The sequence below is a fragment of the Vulpes vulpes genome, chromosome 10, assembly GCF_048418805.1.
Source record: "Vulpes vulpes isolate BD-2025 chromosome 10, VulVul3, whole genome shotgun sequence".
Taxonomy (NCBI): Eukaryota; Metazoa; Chordata; class Mammalia; order Carnivora; family Canidae; genus Vulpes; species Vulpes vulpes.
In genome coordinates, this window is record NC_132789.1 from 46,838,647 (window position 1) to 46,861,595 (window position 22,949).

General features: G+C 42.0%; 1 protein-coding gene across 7 annotated transcripts in view; it reads left to right on the plus strand.

Annotated features, from left to right (window-relative positions):
- Positions 1–22,949, plus strand: part of ORC1 (origin recognition complex subunit 1) — a 30,166-nt gene that overhangs the window by 3,108 nt on the left and 4,109 nt on the right. For 3 of the 7 annotated variants that reach the window (XM_072723966.1, XM_072723967.1, XM_072723963.1), the window contains 14 exons: positions 677–780; positions 3,033–3,132; positions 3,755–3,882; positions 5,696–5,874; positions 7,041–7,359; positions 11,142–11,511; positions 12,900–13,004; positions 13,765–13,960; positions 16,123–16,220; positions 16,827–16,928; positions 17,356–17,527; positions 18,413–18,520; positions 18,803–18,952; positions 19,880–19,999. In XM_072723966.1, the coding sequence (XP_072580067.1) occupies positions 3,038–3,132; positions 3,755–3,882; positions 5,696–5,874; positions 7,041–7,359; positions 11,142–11,511; positions 12,900–13,004; positions 13,765–13,960; positions 16,123–16,220; positions 16,827–16,928; positions 17,356–17,527; positions 18,413–18,520; positions 18,803–18,952; positions 19,880–19,999 (2,142 nt within the window). In that variant the 5' untranslated portion in view covers positions 677–780; positions 3,033–3,037. Of the gene's footprint in view, positions 1–676; positions 781–3,020; positions 3,133–3,754; positions 3,883–5,695; positions 5,875–7,040; positions 7,360–11,141; positions 11,512–12,899; positions 13,005–13,764; positions 13,961–16,122; positions 16,221–16,826; positions 16,929–17,355; positions 17,528–18,412; positions 18,521–18,802; positions 18,953–19,879; positions 20,000–22,949 lie in introns of all 7 variants that reach the window. The other 4 variants (XM_072723965.1, XM_072723969.1, XM_025991827.2 and 1 more) reach the window with 2 other exon arrangements.

The window sequence follows — 22,949 nt, forward strand, 5'->3', positions numbered from 1 at the left end:
GGGGTTGAGACTTGAGCCATCCCTGAGAAGATATGCAAGAAGAGAGAACAACAATGGTGTAATACGTTTGAGGGCACCAACAACGTTGGTCTATTTGAGGTTTCGGAAAGCAGTCCTAGAACAGAGTGATAGACCAGAGTGAGGCAGGGTTTATGTCCAAATCCAATCTTCTTTCATCCAATATCCCTGCCTGTTCAGCGTAGGGTAAATCACCCACTCTTGTACATATGTGTCCATATTCTGATCTCACTGAACACAGCTCATGATCTTCTAGAAAAAAAATGTTAAATTTTATCTTGGATTGGTTTTTGAAGGAGGATACCTGCTTTAGTAAGCTTAAATATCGTCCGGATTTTAAAGATTTGAGAGCATGGAGTTGATTCTCTTAGGTATACAGGAGTAACTTATAGGTAGGTATGGCCCTGTTTACCAATTTGGGGTTTGAAAAAAATGAGATGATTGTTTCAGTGTGGTCAAGTGTCATAGTCAAAGTGACAAATCAAGCCATTTGTCCTACATTAGATTATTCAGGAGTTGTAGAAAGTTTTCTGGGATATAACCAGTTTGCTACAAAGTACTCTCAGTGATATTCCAGTTTTGTTTTTGTTTTTGTTTTTTTTTAACAGCAGTGTTTAGTGAGACCTGTAATTGACTTGGACCTTTTGTTCTCTCGTAGCCTATTTTGCCTGATTGCATTGTGGAAAGGTGAAAAGTTCCAGGTTTACTTCTGATAGTTCGGTGTTAGACCATCCACTAAAAGAAAGGAGTATCTGTCATAAGGTGACTTAGTGTCCTCGAACACTTCTACTAATTTTTACCAAAAGCTTATTGGATATAATGAATCCAAATTTATTTTTTACTTGAGCACAAATCTTCTACTTGTTTTTACTCATGAATTTTGCTAGCTGTTTGTTCATTTCTGTGATGTACTTAATTAAAATTAGATTAATTTTAATACTACCATGTTGTGAACTGTATGATACTCTTAATGTTCTTCAAAGTAATCATTTAAGCATCATTTGTAAGCTGTGTATTTACTAATGACTTAGTATCTTTTTGTTAATTAGTTTCCTCAAAGTATACTAAAAAAATACCTTTTTTAAAAGCAGAAAATCTTATAGGTCAGAATGTTCCCAAGTAGAAAATTGGACATAATGCTACTGAAATTTAGGATAGAAGCTTGTTTAATCAGGATATCAGTAAGCTATTAAAAATCTCTTGTTTTGGGGCAGCCCAGGTGGCTCAGCAGTTTAGCGCCGCCTTCCGCCCAGGACCTGATCCTGGAGACCCGGGATCAAGTCCCACGTCGGGCTCCCTGCATGGAGTCTGCCTGTGTCTCTGCCTCTCTCTCTCTCTCTCTGTCTGTCTCTGTCTCTCATGAATAAATAAATAAAATCTTTTTTTTTTAATTAATTTTTATTGGTGTTCAATTTACCAACATACAGAAAAACACCCAGTGCTCATCCCGTCAAGTGTCCACCTCAGTGCCCGTCACCCATTCCCCTCCAACACCTGCCCTCCTCCCCTTCCACCACCCCTAGTTCGTTTCCCAGGGTTAGGAGTCTCTATGTTCTGTCTCCCTTCCTGATACTTCCCAACATTTCTTTTCCCTTCCTTTATATTCCCTTTCACTATTATTTATATTCCCCAAATGAATGAGAACATACACTGTTTGTCCTTCTCCGATTGACTTATTTCACTCAGCATAATACCCTCTAGTTCCATCCACGTTGAAGCAAATGGTGGGTATTTGTCGTTTCTAATTGCTGAGTAATAGTCCATTGTATACATAAACCACATCTTCTTTATCCATTCATCTTTCGATGGACGCCGAGGCTCCTTCCACAGTTTGGCTATTGTGGCCTTTTTTTTTAAATTATCTTTTCAACACAGATTGAAATTGTTAATCCATCTATCAGTAATTTAGAGTAATTCTGTCAGATTAAAGAAAATATTTTTTAACCCTGGTTTTGTCAAATTTTAGCTCCATAAAAACATTTAATTTAGAAGAAAGATTTATCTTGATTACTTAGACTTAAGATAATAGATTGTCATTATTATTAGGACTAATGGATTGCAGCTTTCTTTTTCTTTTCTTTTTTTTTTAAGGTTTTATTTATTTATTCATGAGAGAGGCAGAGACATAGGCAAAGGGAGAAGCAGACTCCCTATGGAGAGCCTGATGCGGAACTCGATCCTGGGACCCCGGGATCATGACCTGAGCCAAAGGCAGAAACTCAACACTGAGCCACCGAGGTCCCTGGATTACCATTTTCAAATTGTAAAGAGGATTGTCAGATATGCTTGGATTTTTCATTTACATTTCTTTGTCAGTAAAAGTGTTTCTTTTTTTCCCCATATACTTTAATATAAGCATTTCTTTTTTTTTTTTAAGATTTATTTATTTATGAGAGAGAGAGAGAGAGAGAGAGAGGCAGAGACACAGGAGGAGGGAGAAGCAGGCACCATGCTAGGAGCCTGACGTGGGACTCGATCCCGGGACTCCAGGATCGCGCCCTGGGCCAAAGGCAGGCACTAAACCACTGAGCCAACCAGGGATCCCCCTAATATAAGCATTTCTTTTCAGCTATTCATACTACTTATTACTAGGGCCTGTCAGCTGTAAAGGAAAATACCCCTTTCAACTGCCAGATTGGTTTTATTTTCGTCTTTAATGTAAGTGTAATGATATACTTGATAAGACCCATTGCTTTTCCCTTAAATACCTCTTACGTGTTTTTGCCTCTATTCCTTGGAATCCCTTATTTAATTTTATCTTATCAATAGCTACTTACTATCCAGTGTTCAGTTCAGAAAACCCCTGTAGGGGGGCACTGGGTGGCTCAGTGGTTGAGTGTCTGCCTTTGGCTCCGGTTGTGACCCCGGGGTCCCAGGATCGAGTCCCACATTGGGCTTCCTGCATGGAGCCTGCAGGGCAGAAGAGAAGGCTGAACTCACTGAAGGCAGGGACTGTGTGCTAGAATCCATCAGAGCACTGTCATGTTAACTCAGAGTTCGAGACTTTTATACAGGAGCCATGGCGTGCTACTCTACAAGGCTGAGGACCAGACAGACTTATTCGTGGGTTGGCAAGCCATTGTTGAATCCAAAACTACACTACCACAGCTACAAGTGAGTGACTGGACTCTGTTGGTTGTACTGGAAATAATAGCTTCTCCACACTAAACTGTTACTTGTATCCATCCTGTTCTAGTTACTACAGATGGAGAATTGAGGGACAATAAATATGGATGGATTATAAGGAGAGTTTTTATTTGATGCAAGATGATATCATAAATATAGCATTGATAGAGAAAGACATGTCAAGTTAATAAAATTTGGTATATATGATGATGCTATATTTATTTAAAGTGGGCTCTGTGTATTTCTGCATGATAACAGGGCAGGATTCGATATTGTTTCTATGTCCTCTCAGCCCTAGAGGTCTCTGAAAATTTTGATCTGTTACTGGACAGCTTTTATGCGTTGGGAAGCCTTTCTTTGGCAATAACTGAGCCTTTAGGGTTCACAGTAAGGCCTCTGGATTAATCATTCACACCAAAACAATTCATTCAACCCATTTCATTTCCTCTTGCATATGACTTTATGGGTGAATTGGTTTCCTAGTAGGAGACTTGGTTATCAGAGAGAAACTAGGAGATTTTCCAATTAGAGAGCATTTTCATCTCCCCGGAGGGTCTGAAGTCCTTGGCCCACCCTAAGTGATTTCCTAACATGTTTCTCTCCTTCCTAGAGAAATGAGTGTCAAAATAGAAGGTGGTCTGACTGAGATTCACATCCAAGTTGGACAGTTCGTGTTGATTGAAGGGGATGATGATGAAAATCCATATGTTGCTAAATTGGTTGAGTTGTTTGAAGATGGTGAGTTTGGGGCTGGAATGAAAACCATTCCTTATCATGAACAATTGGGAGCTGCAAGATTTCTGATTGCTGATTTCTCTGTTCACGGCACCATAGAGGGTGTGAGCCTTAGATTCTGGGGGGGGGAGTCACTTAAGCACTGGCTGTACCCTCATATCTAGTAAACTTCTTTACTCACTAGAGCAGTATTGGGTAAAAATGGGATGGGGGGGTTCAAGAATTTACCTTTTCCATTATTTTTAAGAGTGGGTTAAAATGGTCATTAAGGCAGGATTTTTGGAATGGACAAAGGATGAATTCAGGGAAAGGGGGGAAGAAAAAAATAGGTGATTTACACTATAATACAGACTTGTGTTTTAATTTTAGCATGAGGAAGGTAGTGGTAAATTTTGCAAGTGTACGTTTTTTAAAGCTTTAAAAAATATTTTTTAAAGATTTATTTGTGAGAGACACACAGAGAGAGGCAGAGACATAGGCAGAGGGAAAAGCAGCCTCCTGGTGGGGAGCCTGATGTGGTACTTGATCCCAGGACCCCGGGATCACGACCTGAGCTGAAGGCAGACCCTCAACCACTGAGCCACCCAGGTGCCCCACAGGTGTAACTTTTACAATGGAATAAGTAAGCTGGATTGGGAGGGTATATCAGTTGATGTTCAGTTAGGAGCACAAAAACACTTTAGGTATTTTACCCATAGTGATCTGTGTATAGTGTTGAAAAGGCGAGAACAAAAGATGATATTTCCCAGAGATCAGTAAGTGCTGAAAGCCATTACTGCCCCTAATGCTGGAGGAACAAAAGGGAAGATACAGCTTACCTGTCTGCATTCATAGTCCTTAACCAATTTTCTAAGCTTTTAACCCTTTGCAAAGCAAAGAGTGCAGAAAGGTGGGAATCGGACAGAGTTCTAAATGAAGCGCTAAGAAGGAAGATAGCAATGGAAACTACACAAAAGTTTGTCTTCCAACAGCTAGAAGAGGGATGACATGATAGTAATTCCTGGGGCAGTTTGTATGCCTACAAGAAGGAACTGATAGGGTGAGTGGATAAAGATGTTTTATATCACAGAGATGGAAAGGGTATTTGACAAATGTGGAGGAAAACCTTATCAAACAACATCCACCAGGGGGAGCACATCAGCACTGTGGGCTTTTGTATTTGAGGTTTGGGCCTGTGGTATAGATTTTGGAATGTTTGGATGGCTGGAGTCTTTCTCTGGAGAGAGCTGGGGAAGAGAAGAGGTGATGATGATGGTGGCACTAATGAATACTTAGGTCTAAGTGATCTAATGCTGGTACAGAGTGATGTTAATGGTGTTATTGTAAAGATAAAGCTAGGAATTGTAAGCATATGTTTGTGAGAAGTAACTTCAGTGGCTAATGCTCTGATTTTTGCCAGGTTTTTTGTTTTGCTGCTTTTTGGTAGCTTCTTTATGATCACTGATTTGCAAGATTTGTTCAGTGCCTGTGATTAGAATTTTTCCTCTCAGATGCCTTTTGTAACTTCTCTGATGACTGATAACCTCATTAGGAAGTGGAGCAAAGTGAGAAGGACATGGATGCTGGGGAGAGTCAGATTGCTGCTGGTTGGTCCTGTGACCTTTGACAAATTATCTATGTTCTCTGTAACTTGATTACTTTGCCTGTGAAGGGGAGATAGCCATAGTATCTACCTTGCAGGGTTAATATAAGGATTAAAAATAATATGTTAATCACGTATTATCAGGTGCTTAGCATAGTGTCTGGCACACGAGAAGTGCTTAATAAAATGTTCTTGCATTTTCTTACACCTCTCTTTTTCACCTATGCCTCGTAGATTCTGAACCTCATTCTAAGAAACGTGCTCGAGTACAGTGGTTTATCCGATTCTGTGAAGTTCCTGTCAGTAAACGGCATTTGCTGGGCCGGAAGCCTGCTGCACAGGAGATATTCTGGTATGATTACCCTGCCTGTAACAGCAACATTAATGCTGAGACCATCATTGGCCGCGTGCAGGTAGGTGATGTCTTGATACTCAGTTCTATCTTGGAGCTTATTTCTGGCTGCCTCCTAAACTGCATGACCTCAAAAATATTCTTGGCTCTAACTTATGCCATGGAAATAAATTTTTTTCCTGTTTGTTGTCTCTTCTGCTTGCTACCTGCTTCATCTCAATAAATATTTATTGAGAGCACTTTCCATGTGTTAGGAGCCTCCTGGAGGAAGTGACATTTAGGTTGTGACCTGAGGGATGAGCAGGAATTAGCATATGTATCTCAGTGGGAAATTATATTTAGCTGTGAATGTGGCAGGCATAAAGCTTTGCAAGGCTGGATACACTTACTTAAATGAGGACTTCACCTTGAGTAGATCAGTACAAAGAGTGTTAGTTGCTAAGAGCAAATTTGTATTATGGGATTTTGTGATGAATCAGGTTCTAATGAGCTGAAGGTTGAATGGAGACACTGGTTTAGAGACTAAGATACAGGTTATTTTCTGAGCTACTTCAGGCCCCCCAAATAGGGGATTATATCATGATATGAAGTATGGTCCCAAGTTTAGTTTAATGGTAGAGCAGAGAGACTTAGGTCTGGCATGACCATAGTCAGATTTTTCCAGTCTATGAGCCCAGCATAACATAAGCCTCAAGATAATTTGTCTCTGAGTTAAATGAGTAAAGGATTGAAAGGCAGATATAGAAGTTGAAGCAGCAAAATGGGTGGATTTAGAAAGGCAGAGAAAGAAAGGCAGGAGCATGATGGGGTGGGAAGGCTGAGCAGGACTGTGATAAGCCAAGCTCAGCGAGTGATGGAAGGCCATTGGGAAGAGTACTAAGCACTCAGGAAGTAAAGTGGGACCAGATATTAGAAGGTACCAAAGATCAGTTTAATAATCAAATCTTGCTGTAGCAGGGAGCCATTATAGCCTTGAGCAGGGGAGCATGCTTAGAGAAGTTGTTGTGGGGAAATTTGGCATGAGTGAATAGATTGGACTGGGTATCATACCCTATAGCTAAAAGCCTGGAAAGATGCTATGCCATGTCTGTGCCTCTTTAGTTTGGAAGAGTGACATTCTGGGTAAGGATGCAGATGTGAATGCTATTTAATCATAGCTCTCATGAAGCATCCCTTGGCTCATTTGGTTCTCATTTCTTCCTGTTCATCTATACTTCTTATATACAGGTAGTAGCTTTAGGCCCAGATGAGGTGATACCTATGGATCTGAAAAATGAGGAGACACTCTTTGTGAAACTATCTTGGAATGAGAAGACATTCAGACCACTATCCTCAGAATTATTTACAGAGTTTGATAAGCTACGAGAATGCAGTCCTAGGTGCCAGAAGCCTGTGGGAGCCAAGACTAAGGCCATAAGAAGCCCTTCTTGGACCAGAGCAGAGCATGATATCAAAAGGATTGAATCAAGGCACTCTACCTCCAAATCTCGCCCAACTCCTTCCCATCCTGCCACCCCAAGGGCAAAGAAGAGACTGGAACTCAGTGGTAAGTGTGAGATGAGTCACAGTGGGCAATATTGAGACTACAGGAATATGATAAAATATGTACTCTTGCTACAGTATCGAATTAGTGCAGCAGTGGGCCAGGTACTGAGTGGATACATGTTGAAATACACATAACATAAAATTTACCACTTTAGTCATTTTTAAGTGTACAGTTAGTGACATTGAATACATTCATGTTTTTGTACAGTCATCCCCATCATCTGAAACTGAAACTCTATAACCAATAGGTCATAATTTCCCATGTCTCCATCCCCCATCCTTGAGCAACCACCACCATTCTGGATTTGACTACTCTAGATACCTCATTTTCTTTTCTTTTCTTTTTTTAAAAATTTTATTCATTTATTCATAAGAGACAGAGAGAGAGGCAGAGACAGGCAGAGGGAGAAGCAGGCTCCTCCCAGGGAGCCCGATGTGGGACTCGATCCCTGGACCTGGATCACACCCTGAGCCGAAGGCAGACGCTCAACTGCTGAGCCACCCAGGCTCCCAAGATCCCTCATTTTCTTTTCCTGAATTTGACTATTTTAAGGTACCTCATTTAAGTGGAATCATACAGAACGTATCCTTTTCTGACTCATTTAAGTTGGCGCAGTGTCCTCAAGGACCATCCATGTTGCAGCGTCAAAATTTCTTTTTTTAAAAAAGATTGAGGTATAACTAACTTATAGCATGTTATTAGTTTCAGGTATGTAACCTAATGAGTTGTTTATATGTATCACCATACATGTTTACAAATATTATTTTCCTGAGATGAGAACTTTTAGGATTTACTCTCATAGCAACTTTCAGATATGCAATAACAGTATTCTTAACTATAGTTGCCACTATACCTCCACATACACTATATCCTTATGACTTATTTACTTTGTAACTGCAAGTTAGTACGTTTTGACCTCCTTCAGCCATTTCACCCACCCCGACTGGTGACTACCTATCTGTTCTCTGTATCTATGAGCTTGGTTTTTTTGTTTTTTTATTTAAAATTTAGATTCCACATATAAGTGAGATCATACAGTATTTGTCTTTCTCTGATTTACTTAGTGTAATGCCCTCAAGGTCCATTCATGTTGTTGCAAATGGTAGGATTTTATTCCTTTTTTGGCTGAAAAATATTCCTCTGTGTGTGTGTGTGTGTGTGTGTGTGTGTGTGTGTGTATCTATCCATTCATTCATTAACGGACACTTCATGCTGCTTCCATATTTTGGCTATTGTGTATAATGCCTGCATGGCAGTGCATCTATTTTTTCAAGTTAGTGTTTTCATTTTCGTCAGATAAGTATACAAAAGTACAATTGCCAGATTGTATTTAATTTTTTGAGGAGCCTCCATACTATTTTCCATAGTGGTTGTTACCAATTTACATTCTCATCAACAGTGCATGAGGGTTCCTTTTTTCCCATATCCTCACCAATACTTGTCTTTTTTTTTTTTTTTTAATTTTATTTATTTATTCCTGAGAGACACAAATAGAGAGAGAGAGAGAGAGGCAGGCTCCATGCAGGGAGCCTGACGTGGGACTCGATCCCAGGATTCCAGGATCACGCCCCAGGCCGAAGGTGGCGCTAAATTGCTGAGCCACTCAGGCTGTCCATACCGATACTTCTAATCTGTACCACAGGGTTCTTCCCCTCCTTCCCATTTTCCATTGTTGTACTTCCCTTCTTCAAGAAGAGTTCTGGCTCCCAGGAGCAATCCTGATACACACACAGTGTATCAGTTATTTCTTTAGTAATCTTTTGGAATTTCCCAAATGTTTTACATGTTTATGTTAAGCTCCTAAATATTCACTATATTAAGGAGCTATCAAGAACACAGATAACTTATACTTATCCAACCTGGCACATACGCAAAGGATTCAGAAGGACTAATGACACATAACAGGATGATAATTGGTAACATCATCATTTAGAAATAAATGGCAGTATTTTTTGATATTTTTTAAAAAATATTTATTTGAGAGAGTGAGTGAGAGAGAGTTTGAGCCAGGTAGGGGAAGGGAGAAACAGACTCCCTGCTGAGCTGGGTGTCCAACATGGGGGCTCTATCCCAGGACCCTAGGATCGTGACCTGAACCTAAGGCAAACACTTCACTGACTGACCCAACCAGGTGTCCCTTGACTATTGATTTTGCAGAACCTTGACAGTTAGGGTAAGAAATCCGGACTTGACATAATTATATAATTAGAGGAGAGAGAATATGAAAAAATTTTTGATTTTTTTTTTTTTAAGATTTTATTTATTTACTCATGAGAGACAGAGAGAGAGAGGCAGAGACACAGGCAGAGGGAGAAGCAGGCTCCACACAGGGAGCCCGATGTGGGACTCGATCCCGGGTCTCTAGGATCACGCCCTGGGCTGAAGGCAGACAGTCAACCACTGAGCCACCCAGGTACCCCTGGATTGTTTTTAACAGGGGATGAAGTATGAGGGAGACCAGGACACTGGAACATTTTTATATTGATCTAGATATAAGTTACCCTTGTATTCACCACACAGGTGCTAGATAACTTCCTGCACTTTATCTGCAGCTAATCCCAACATAGCCATGGACTGTGACTAAAGTGAACGTTTCTGTGCCCAGTACTTTCCTGCCTTGTTGCCTTTACTCATATCGATCTCATTTATTCTCCCTCTAGTTCCTTTTCCTCCCCTTTCATCTCTGTTGAAATCTTGCCTTTTTTCAAGGTCTATCTCAACAGCCATATTGGAACTTAGGTGCTCAAGGACACTTTTACTTCAAATTACAGGCAATTATGTGTATCATCTCCCCTGTTATACTAGAGTGTCTTATGGATGGGGACCAGGATTGAGTCTCATTCAGTGTTTGTTTTCTCCTATCACCTGGCATGTACTCTGTCATTTTTGCAGCTCCATTGATATCTGAATGAATGGCTGGGTTCCTGGTGCCTTATGGTAAGAGGGAAGCAAATCCAGGTGTGGGTCTGTGTATTCACAGAACCCATTTGATTGCCTCCAGTGATCCACCTCCTCTCTACCTATGTGTAGATAGAATCTGACTTAGGAAGAATCTAGGTCTTATTGTTACTCAGCCGAGCCACTGATAGAAATTCTTTCAAATGCTGTTAAATGGGGCCTGAGGGCTTGCAGAATCACCTATGGTTAAGAATCAGTCTTTTGGGAAGTTTTTACTTCAGGGAACTTCTGAACATTTATCCACAAAAGCTGATTTAACAGCTGACCTATGGTTCTAACTAGGAAAATCACCTATGGAATTTAGAAGACATGAAAAATTATGAGAGCTGGCTAGCCTGGGGAAAGAAAGCATGGAGTGATTAAAAATATGGGCAACTCATAGGGCATCTAGATGGCTCAGTCAGTTTAGTGTCTGACTCTTGATTTCAGCTCAAGTTGTGATCTCAGAGTCAGGAGATCAAGCCTTGCATCGGGCTCTGCACTAAGTATAAAACCTGCTTAAGATTCTCGCTCGCTCTGCACTCTCCCTTCTGTTTGTGTGCACAGGTGCACTCAAAAATAATAATAATAAAGTAACTGGCCCCTAAAATACAATGAGGCAGCAAGCCTTTGAAAAAAAAAGTATATATATTTATATACATGGACAACGGTGTGTGTGTGTGTGTGTGTGTGTGTGTATGTATACATATACATATATATATTTTTTTAACTCATATCTTTGTAAAACTTCAGTGGAGGAATTTAGCTATAATGAGATTGAGGTTGTATATTAGTGCTTATTATAAAATTCATGCATTGTCTATGGTAATTTCTTTTGGGATTAGGTTTCCCTAGGACACCTAGCACTAGGATTTCCCAGCAGAATTCAGGGGCCTTGTTGGATTCTCCCGGAAGAAGTAAAAGAAAAGTGGCCTTATCTGAGATCACCTCACCTACTAAGAGGTCTCAGCCTGATGGACTTCATACCTTGTCTCCAGCTCCGAAAACTCCACAGAAAACTGGAGAGATTCACAGCTCATGTGCCAGGAATGACAAGAAGGCATCACCTGACTGTCAGAGAATCCTGAGAACCCGAGTCCCAGCTTTGAATACCACGGAGATTATTGAGGAAAGAACACTTAAGCCTATCAACGGGGGCTGGCAATCCTCAGTGGTGCTTTCCATGATTCTGACACCAAAAAACATCAAAAAGAGGTGACTGGGCCTTAGCCTACCTCCCACAGAGCAAACTGAGATCTTTTATGTGATGTGCAATGTGTGGGACATGGCTGTTCAAGGTAGAACAGCAAGTCTAAGATCTGATTGTTGTAGCATCACCCAGGAACCTTTCCAAAATACAGATTTCTGAGCCTCTTCCCAGATGTACTGAATCAATTTCCAAATGTTAGGCCCAGGGATCTGCATTTGGAAATGCTCTTGGGATGATTCTGATATATTTGGCTGTCCTTTGGGGAATCACTGATCTAGGAAATAATGTCCCAAACCTGGAATGCTTCACAGTCCTGCTGTGGCTCTTTGCCACATGTTAACACTCACTTTCTTTGTCTGTTTTTTGTTCTTTTTTTTTTTATTTTTAAGATTTTATTTATTTATTCATTCATATTTATTTATTATTCATTATTCAATTCAATATTTATTTATTATTCATTATTTATTTATTATTCATATTTATTTATTCACACAGAGAGAGGCAGAAACACAGGCAGAGGGACAAGCAGGCTCCATGCAGGGAGCCCGACGTGGGACTCGATCCCGGGTCTCCAGGATCATGCCCTGGGCCGAAGTCGGCACCAAACCGCTGAGCCACCTGGGCTGCCCATGTTCTTTGTTTTTTTAAACTAGAAACCATTCTCAAATACATATAGTACAAGAAGATAATACATCTAGAACAAACTTTGCAGTTTGACACGAGACAATGTTTATAAATAATGGGCTGCACAAATAATGTCATGACCAAATAGAGATTACACATTGCCATATTTCCTGCTCAGAAACTACTCCAGTACCTGGTATATATTGGGTTTGCTTGGTAAATGCTTTGTATTGAATATATAGCTGCATTTCTGCTCACCTTGAGCCTGGACGGTAAATCCATCAATGGCTCAGAAATGAAAGAGGACGAGAAGCTCTGCCTAGCATGAGAACATTCTAGTCTCCAGCTGGGGAGGTCATAAGTCTGATTTCAATGATAAGCTTCAGGCAAACTTTTATCTTTTCTTTTTTTTTTTTAAGATATTATTTATTTATTCATGAGAGACACAGAGAGAGAGAGAGGCAGAGACACAGTCAGAGGGAGGAGCAGGCTCCATACAGGAAGCCCGATGCGGGACTCCATCCCGGGATTCCAGAATCATGCCCTGGGCCGAAGGCAGGCGCCAAACCACTGAGCCACCCAGGGATCCCCTTATCTTTGGTTTTGAGTTAGGCTTCAATTATAAACTTTTTGGCAAAGTGTGATTAATTCCTTCCAAAGTAGCTGTAAAAGAAGAGGAGCCAGTCAGGCCACTGACTACTGCTGGCGCCTGCTGCTGATTCCTAGTACCCAAAACTGTTTCTTATAATCTTGCTGTGATATCTTGCAGGGAGGCAGAAGAACCAGAAGCTCAGGATGAAACTACCTCTACCCCGCATCGGATCCGTAGAAAAAGTTCTTTCTTGACTTTGAATCGGATTAGGCAGCAGCTTCGGTAAGACTGTTCTAAGCAAGCAGAAAATGTTTGTCACTGCCATCTATGATATCTATCATCTCATTTCTTAAAGCTTCCTGTATTGCTTGTTTGTTATTTGCTATTCCATTAAATTTGCCTTTTACTTAGTATGTGTGGGATTGTGTTAATTCATAGTTTGAAAGGAGCAGGAAATGCTGCCCTGGGTTCAGGGGGGCGTCCCAGGAGCCCTTATTCATACCCAGCAAGGCTGTTAGTGGAGTGCCTAAAAGCATGAACTTTGATTCTGCAACTTGGATTTAAACCTGAGCTTTGTCATACTATGTAACCTTGGAAGGGTTACTTCACTTTTTTTTTTTTAATATTTATTTATTCATGGGGGTGGGGGGCTGCAGGGACACAGGCAGAGGGAGAAGCAGGCTCCATGCAGGGAGCCCGACTCGGGACTCAATCCCAGGACTCCAGGATCACACCCTGGGCCGAAGGCAGGTGCCAAACTGCCGAGCCACCCAGGGATCCCTTACTTCACTTTTCTAAGCCTCAGTTTACTCTTCTATAAAATGGGAATAATAATATACAAGTCACAAGGTTGTTGAAGGATTTAATAAGATAATAAAATTAAAGCCCTTAGCAGAGCATCACAGTAACAAGGGCCCAAGAAGCAGAGCGTATCCTATATTACTTGGTTGCAGGAAAGACTATATCTCTAGTCCACAGTGACCTATTAGGGAGCTTTTTATTTAGACACTGAATATCAGAAATAATGTGTCCCACCATTCAGGTTTTTAGGTAATAGTAAAAGTAACCAAGAAGAGGATGAGTTTCTGCCAGCAGCAGAGATTTCAGACTCTAGCAGTGAGGAGGAAGAGACTTCCACACCACCCCTTCGAGGGAGAACATCCAGCAGGGTATCCAGGGACCCAAGCTCGTCCATGAAGTCATCCTTACAGACCCCCTCAAAGACACCAAAGAAAACCGTAAGGCTCTTTTAGGTTTGTTTGCAGGGAAGGATCCTTCTCTTAATTTTAAAATTGTGGTGGCTGAGGTCACACAGTAGTAACAGCTGGATTCTGAGGGCGTCTATCATGCTCAAAGTTATTCCACTTGGAATATTCATAGAGGAAAAGATCTTAGTGAACCCTAGGACTGAACATGAATTCAGTAGACAATGATTTTGAATCCGAGTTTCTTTTAAGATACAGAGCCAAATAGCCAAGAGACAGACTTCCTGAGGAAGGGATGAGACCTTGCTCCTCATCTTTGCATTCCCCACAAACCTAGCAGAGTGCCTTTTGTGTAATCAGGGGATTGCAGGGGCAAGAGCACCTGGCTCCAGGGGTCCTGAGCAGACCAGGTTCGGCTACTTGACACTGACAAAGTCCAAAAGCAGAGAGACCAGTGGGGGTGAAACCAGAAAGGAGTTTATTTCAGTGAAGCCACCATGGGGAAGAGAGCAGACTAGCATCTCAAAGTCTGTCTCCGAAGTGCTGAAAACACATGTAGATGTCTACCAGAAAAATGTGGGACAAAGGTGAGTGGGTACATGCTGGTGGGCAGTAAAGTCAGGTCAATGATTATCATGGGGCCTGACCTGCGGAGGGCAGGTCTTGCTTTTGTCAGGGTGGTGGTTATAGCTTGAGGGGTAGTTTCAGTTCCCATCATGGGATGTGTTGCCCACATAAAGAGATAAATTAGAAAGAAGAACTAAATCAGAAAGTATAGTCTAAGGTCAAAATGGCAGTGAAGTCCTCTTTCAAGTGCTCAGTGGGTATCAAGTCTGGAGTCCAGGGCTACTGAGCTATGTAATGTTTTTGTTGTGCCGCTTGATTGACCTGAGAAATAGGAGTACTACTGAGGTGTTGGAAATGAGTTGTGTAAAGGAAGTTGGAAGAGGCCATCTCTTCTGCTTCCTGTGGAATTTTAGCAGAATGTTAAAAGCTATTAAAAGAGGGTCTTCCCATGTTCAGGTATGTTGGAGAAATGTTTGGATTACACAGTTAAATTGGTTCATTGTCATAGGACTTCTCAAGGCCATAAATTTATTAATGTTATTGTGGCCTTCCAAGAGTCTTTGATCAGGAAACTCTTCTCATTGAATGGAGCAAATTGTTTTTAGGAAATGCTTATTTAGGAGATTTTGTCTATAGCTGATCTCCATCTTTCCATATCAAGAAAAAGGTGATTGTGCTTGGGCTGAAGTCAGAAAAGACCTCCAGGGAAGGAAGTCAAATACTTCACCTTTGGATTAGAGGTAGTCTTAACCTGGGGTTTCTCATTATGCAAACAGCCCACAAGGTTCTGATTGCATCTGCTGGGTCCCACCCAGAAAAGGGATATTAGAGTGTGAAGGCATCTTTAGCATAATAAAAAAAGTCAGAAGTCCACCAAGGTTTTTTTTTACTTTCTCAGCAAGGTTTTGGTATTCCTTTCTTGTTACCTCCAAGTTAATGGTTGTAAAAGTGTTAGGATCTAAGCGCTTTCTGCCTGAGGAAGAGTTGGAGAGATTGTTCCTACTTCACTGCCTGGTGGAAATCAGAGGGTGGATAAGGGAAAGGCCTCCTTGGAAGGGAGTGCTTTGTGGGAAGACCAAGAAGGTACCGTAGGAGACCTGTGCGCTGCCAGTAGCAAGGAAGAAAAGAGAGTAGGGCTGTTAGCCTACACTGAACAGTGACCTGGGGGTTTGGAGTGGAAAAATCTGGTGAGGTCTCTACCAGTCTGGATTATGGAAGTCCTGAACTAAAGTTTGACCATATTTTCAAATGAGTCTAAAGGAGAAACATATGACTCAAAAAACTAGGTTTATACCTCCTACCTTACTGTGTATAGGGCAGAGTAGTTAGGGTTTCTTAATCATTTCTTGTCTTTCAGGAAAATGTTACTTTTAAATAGTATTTAGTCTATACTTTCATTCTTTACTCAGATTGACATGTTTTTCAAATTCCGATATTGTGTATAAATGAGAAAAAAGAAATTGTGTTTGGCCTGTGAACAGCATACCTAATGTGAGAGAGAAAGGGACTAAGAGATCCACCACTTCTCCTGCCATCTTATCATGAGTCAGAGTTGCTGATGTGTCCTAAATGGTGTTTTTGCTTTGGGTTTTTTCCTTCTGAAATATGTTCTCTTTTTTTGACTACAGCCCAAGCCTCATACGCCACGTCATGCCACTCCCCAGATCCGCAGCCGAAACCTGGCTGCCCAGGAGCCAGCCAGTGTGCTGGAGGAGGCCCGGCTGAGGTGACACTGCTCGTGGGCCCCTTTTAGATAGGCAGGAATGGGTCTCTGCTTTCATTCACGTCAAACAAGTAATTTGTAGTCATTCGTATACGTCATGAAGGTAGAGAGTAAAATGAACATATGTGTTTAGAGAGAAGAAACCTTTTAAGCGGTGTCTGAGTGGGATAGTGGGGACATGTTTTCGAAGGAGTAGCCTTCCAGACTACTGCCACCGTTTGCTTAGTGATAGAAGATGGCCGGTGAGTCAGAACACCGCTTCTCCATGATGGCACCCTTTAGACCTATGCGGGAACTTTTTCAGAATATATAAGCCATGATCCTCCCAGCAAAAAAGTAAATCAGAATCCCTTGTGGGATAAGGTCCACTATAATTTAGGAAAGCTCCCTGGGTGACATGTACCCTTGGTTAGAACCTATCAGTTGAGTAATTTGGGTGGAGAAAGGGCTTATGAGGACAAATGTAGAGATTTGAGAATGAAGGCATTCCTGTGGATTTATGATGAAGTTTCATATAGAGACTACACAATAAAATACACCATTTGTTACCAAGGAGATGGTGAAATGTTTCTGATATCTTCATTTTCCCTTATGTGCCACGGATCATAGGCTGCATGTTTCTGCTGTACCTGAGTCTCTTCCCTGTCGGGAACAGGAATTCCAAAACATCTACAACTTTGTGGAAAGCAAACTCCTTGACCATACAGGAGGGTGAGTCATGCTGAGGCAGACGGGACGATCTGGGGAGAAGGCCCCTGCTAGCATACTACCTCAGGTGTCACAGTTTAACCAACTGGTCTTTCCCCAGTGTCAGAACAGGCAAAATCGTTACTGAAGCCTGAAGGCTTCTAGAGCAGTTTTTGTCAAACTAGTTCTCTAGGAGGAAAAATTCTGTTTTTCAGAGAAAATGAAACTGGTCTTCTTTGCATACAGTATTGCTTGTGTAGAAGGAGTGATTCTGTGACAAGACATGGTTATGTCTTGCTCTGACTAGCCTCCAAGGATGGCTTACTACCTCCACCTCCACATATCAGGGGTCTGGGCCCTTCCTTTGGCACACGTCCCCACACCTCTCACTGGTGCTACTGTGAGGCAGCCGGCACAGACTTAGCCCACGGGTCTTCCCTTCTTGCCATAGGTGCATGTACATCTCTGGGGTCCCCGGGACAGGGAAAACTGCCACTGTGCACGAGGTGATACGCTGCCTGCAGCAGGCAGCCAAGGCAAATGATGTTCCTCCCTTTCAATACATCGAGGTCAATGGCATGAAATTGACAGAGCCACATCAAGTCTATGTGCAAATCTTACAGGTGAGTAAAGCTATTTGAATTTTTTGGAAAATATAGCAGGGAGCCTGCTTGTCCCTCTGCCTGTGTCTCTGCCTCTCTCTCTCTCTCTCTGTGTGTCTCTCATGAATAAATAAAATCTTTTATTTATTTTTTATTTTTTTTTTAAATCTTTTTAAAAGGAAAAGTTTACCTAATACTTAATTTTGTGCTTTAAAAATTTTATTTATTTATTTATTTAATTTGAAAGAGAGCACACTAAGGGGGTGGAGAGGCAGAGGGGAGAGGGAAAAGCAGGGTGCCTGACTCTGGGGCTTGATCCCAGGATCCCAGGATTATCAGCTGAGCTGAAGGCAGACGTTTAACGGATTGAACCACCCACACGCCCCTAATTTTGTGCTTATTGATGTTTATGATGTGCCAGACATTGTCCTTTGTAGCAAGAGCAAAGAGAGCAAAATTCCTACCCTCAGGGACCTTAAAGTCTAGGAGCTGGACATGAATTACTGAAGCCAGGATTTATTAACGTGGTAAAAACTGCAGACAGGAGGCCCCGTGGCAAACTGTGGCAAACGGATTTGAGATTGGCTGGAGTTTGAACCTGGCTCTTGCATTCATTTGCTGTTTTCTTGGAACAGGTAATGTCCAGTTATAAATGGAGTCATGCAGTAATGATTGTGGAGAGGCTTCTAGGACCTGCCTGTGGCTCACTTTCATTTCAAACACTTTCTTTATCATCTCTTTTGGTGCCTTCTCTTCTTCCAGGTTAAAGTTAAGATGAGAGCAGAAGGCAGAATTTAGGATGCTGAAGTCCTCAGACTAAATTGCTTCCTCTCTTGCAAATTTAACATTAAGCTCAGGAGAGTACAAACCTTGCCGTTTACCATACCTCCTTTCCCCGCATTGCAGAAACTGACAGGCCAAAAGGCAACAGCTAACCATGCGGCAGAACTGCTGGCAAAGTGGTTCCTTACCCAGAGGTCCTCTCAGGAAACCACCGTGCTGCTTGTGGATGAGGTAAGGAGGTTCCCCTGGGAGGATGAGAAAAGTGGCATCGTGCTTGCCTGTGGCACTCCGGGAGCAAGTGCTGGGTCGAGAGGGAGGTCCTGGCTCCTTTCATCCTTCATTCATCTGAGTCTGTTCTTTGGTGGGGAGAGGCATATGTCCCTTGATATCCTTGCTGCTTTCGTGTTGGGACCTGAGAAGCACATGCAGCTAAAGCAGTGGTAACCGGTCTTCACTTTGCGGCTCTGGCTCGGGTCTGTGGTTGATCCTGCATCTCTATCCATTTACTGGCAGCTTGACCTTCTGTGGACTCAGAAACAAGACGTAATGTACAATCTCTTTGACTGGCCCACTCACAAGGAGGCCCGGCTTGTGGTCCTGACCATTGCCAACACGATGGACCTGCCAGAGCGCATCATGATGAACCGGGTATCAAGCCGACTAGTAGGTCCAAAGGCTTTTCTCAAGCTGTTCTTTCAGATCCATAACCTGGGCTAAGGAGTTGCAAAAGTTAAATATACAAGAAGCTATAATAAATAGGAAAAGTATAAAATGTGATTTCTGAGATTCTCCTAATTAAATGTGTCACCATTACACGATTTTCTGCAAACACATCTTGGTGTCTGCCACCTGGTACTCTTATGCAGCACAGCGCCCTGAAGGTCTAATTATTCATGACAAATATTGAAGCACTCACCCCTGCTAGGTGATGTTAGATGCATGGAGTATAGCGGCGAGTAAGGAAGATGCAACGTCTGCCCTTGTGGACCTGGTGGTTCATCAGGAAGCCCACATCAAGTACATAGAGCGTGATGAGTGAAGCCAGGAGCCAGGCCTGTGCTTACCAGAGAGCCAAAGATACTCCCACCTACTCAAATGAGAGCACCTCTGCCTTGATCTAGTAAATGATTCTAGTAGAATAAAAGTTATTTTATTTTATTTTATTTTATTTTATTTATTTATTTATTTTTAAATTTATGATAGTCATACGGAGAGAGAGAGAGAGGCAGAGACATAGGCAGAGGGAGAAGCAGGCTCCATGCACCGGGAGCCTGACGTGGGATTCGATCCCGGGTCTCCAGGATCGCGCCCTGGGCCAAAGGCAGGTGCCAAACCACTGCGCCACCCAGGGATCCCCAAGTTATTTTAAACAAAATAAAGAAATACTTGAGAACTACTGCTGCCCTGCAGGATAGCACTGGTCATTGTCAGTAGTGAAAGGAGCTGGAATCCGTGGTGGTCCCAGGGTGGAATGTGTAACCCGTTCTATGGTACTTGGAAATCAGGCTTAGAGACACAAGGGTGGCCATGTGGCAGGACTATGAGGGTGGATAATTAATGAACTTGTTCTCTATTATCTTGTCTCCTCAGGGTCTCACCAGGATGTCCTTCCAGCCCTATACTCACAGCCAGCTGCAGCAGATCCTTATATCCCGACTCAAAAACATAAAGGCCTTTGAGGACGATGCCATCCAGCTGGTAGCCAGGAAGGTAAGTCAGCTTCAGGGAGCATTTGTTTATACCTCCAAACCAGGCAGCAAGTCTTGGCTGAACGCCTGCCAGTGTGAGGCCTGTGTTGGGTGCTCTGCAGATGAAGAGAAACTGAGAAAGTCCTGTAAAAGTAAATATCAAAAGTAGAACAAAAGTGTGAAAAGTTCCTTTACCTTCTCATTGTATAATTAATTAGCAGGCTTTAATATGGTGGGCTTACATACAAATGAAGATTAATGGATTCAGGGGGCAAACAGCATTGTATAATGAAAAGGCCATTATAGGCAGTCAAGTAGCAAACCGTTTGAATCCCAGCTCTAATATTTAGCGGGGATTGGAGGTTATATGAAAGTTACTTAACAACTTCCCAAGCCTGTTTTCTTCTCTGAAAAATGGGAATAAAAATGTTGACCTCCTAGGATTGTTTTGAGAATTAAGTGAGATCATGTTTGTAATGTGTCTAGCAAGGCACACAGGCCAGGGTAGGTGTGAGGTACTGGATAGCTACATCCTCCAAGCTCACTGGGAGGATGCCCGTCAAGCCTGTTCTCTAAGGCTGCTGAGGAGCAGAAGTGGGTGAAATGTCTGCTTCAAGCTGAATGCAAGAATCCACAGATCCGCAGTCTTTCAGCACTTAAAAGAAGTAGAAACTTATTTCTGGTTCTTCTCACTTGACATGATCAGAATTCTGAATGCCTAAAGCAGCAACACATGTCATGGCAGCTCAGAGCTGGGTGCTGTATGGGTTGCTGTATTGAGGTCAGAGGTGAGACAGATGGGGAGCTCAAATCCAAGCTTTGTTTTCTAGGAGCTCAAAGGTAGCACCTAACTCCTCGGTTGGGTAGTTTTTCACTTCTGCTATCATGTAGTTTCTGAAAGTTCTTTTTTGTCTCTTGTCTCTCTAAAGTGTCCTTTTTAATGCCGATCTGTTTATTTGAGATTGTTTTCTCTCTTTTCCTCCAAGATGCTTTTTGTCTGTTGAGTTTGGACTCTGTCTGCAGCGTTAGAGACTTTCCTCAGATGTCTTGGTTGTCTACTTCGTGTATGCACGAAGACTTAAGAGCTTTGGGGAGTTCTGAGCACATGAGTGGGGCTTGTTCACTGAGAGCTTCACTGTGGAGTAATCTGATTGGGCCAATTTCATTATCTCCAGTTCTTTCCCTTTAGGTTAAGATGGTCAGATTTTCCAGAGTAGGCATCTTGGTCCTAGCCTGGAGGGTAGTATTCTGGAAGTGGGGGAGGTAGGCTGCAGTCAGAGAGGGTGGAGGTCTTCAAATTCAGCATGCAAATAGTAAACATTTATGTCTAGTAAGGGACCTCCCCTCCCTGCAATCATACCTAGTGTTCCCTGGTCCAGAGACTTTTTGTTTACTCTTGCTTGAGAATAAATCTCTGGACTCCTGCCATGCAGAAGAGGGATCATCTCCAGGGCAAAGAGTTTTATAGCGACAGTACAAATAACCAAGGCACAGAATTACCCACAGAGCCCTAAACCTTCCTGTGAGTGGCCCTCATATTTACCCAACAGCATGAAATGGGGGAAGGAATCTAGGGCAAGGGGCAGCAAACCTATTCTGTGAAGGGCCAGGGAGGAGATGTTAATAGGCCTTGTGGTTATAGTAGTCTCTGTCACTACTATTCAGCTCTGCCCTTGCATCTTGAAAGCAGCCATGCAGACTAGGTAAATGAATGCTCATAGTTGTGTTCCAATAAAACTTTATGGACAAAAATGTGTGGCAGGCTCTACTTTGCTGACCCCTGCTCCAGAGCATCAGTTTCTTTCTTTCTTTTTTTTAAGATTTTGTTTATTTGTTCATGAGAGAGAGAGAGAGGCAGAGACACAGGCAGAGGGAGAGGCAGGCTCCATGCAGGGAGCCCGATGTGGGACTTGATCCAGGGACTCCAGGATCACACCCCGGGCTGAAGGCAGACGCTCCACTGCTGAGCCACCTAGGTGACCCTAGGGCATTGGTTTCTTAACTTTCAACCAGTCCTTATTTTAGCCAAACCATCCCCCTTTACTTCCAGTTTCAGTATTGCAATCATCTGAGCACTTTGAAGATATTTAGTGTAACTTAGATTTTTTTTCTTGGATTCCTTAATATAGTGACTTAGGAATTGGCTCTCTCCAGTCTGCAGAATCAACCATTACTTTGCCACCTCTTCCAGCTTGCAGAACGATACTCTCTGCTCCTCTCACGTTCCTTCCCTTCCTTTTGGGGTTCTTGGTTTCAGAAGGCATCAAATTTAGATGCTGTTTTTACTCAAAACTTTGCCTGTAATTTCAAACCTCTCTTTCATTTCTATACATATAAAGAAACATAACTATTTTATATTCTGTTTTTTTACAATTAGATGCTGTTTCCCATGCATCCCATGCAGATGTGGCTTTGTTTTTGTGTCTTTTTTTTTTTTTTATCGTATTTATTTTTTACTATATGCTTGTGTTAGAACTTTGAGAATTAGTTGAGGGCTGGGTTGAAGTTAGTTCATTTAGAATCTGTTTTTGCTTCTGTCAGTTACCAAGGGCCACTATCACCTGGGACCATTTTTAAACAAAATTCTCCACTTGAGGTTTTTAGGAGACACAACATAAATTTGGGCTGTAAATCCACATGAAGTAGTTGAGGTCAGAGTCCAAGTCTTCTGTTAGATTCCATGTGGGGTGGGCCCACTGCAGTGGTAATAATGGGAGGGAAGAAGTGATAAGTTGGAACCATCCATGGGACTTCTGTACCCACTGGATATGGAAAATCAGAGAAGGGGGGAATATAAGCTGATACTCATGTTTTTGTCTTGGGTTACTAGAAAAGTGACTTTTATTTGAACATTACATTTGCGTTCTGAAAATAAATATACACAAAACATTTATAAACTCTGATAATCTCACTTCCCACAGATGACCACTTTTAATCTTGGTGTGTTGTGTATGTGTATGTATACGCCTATA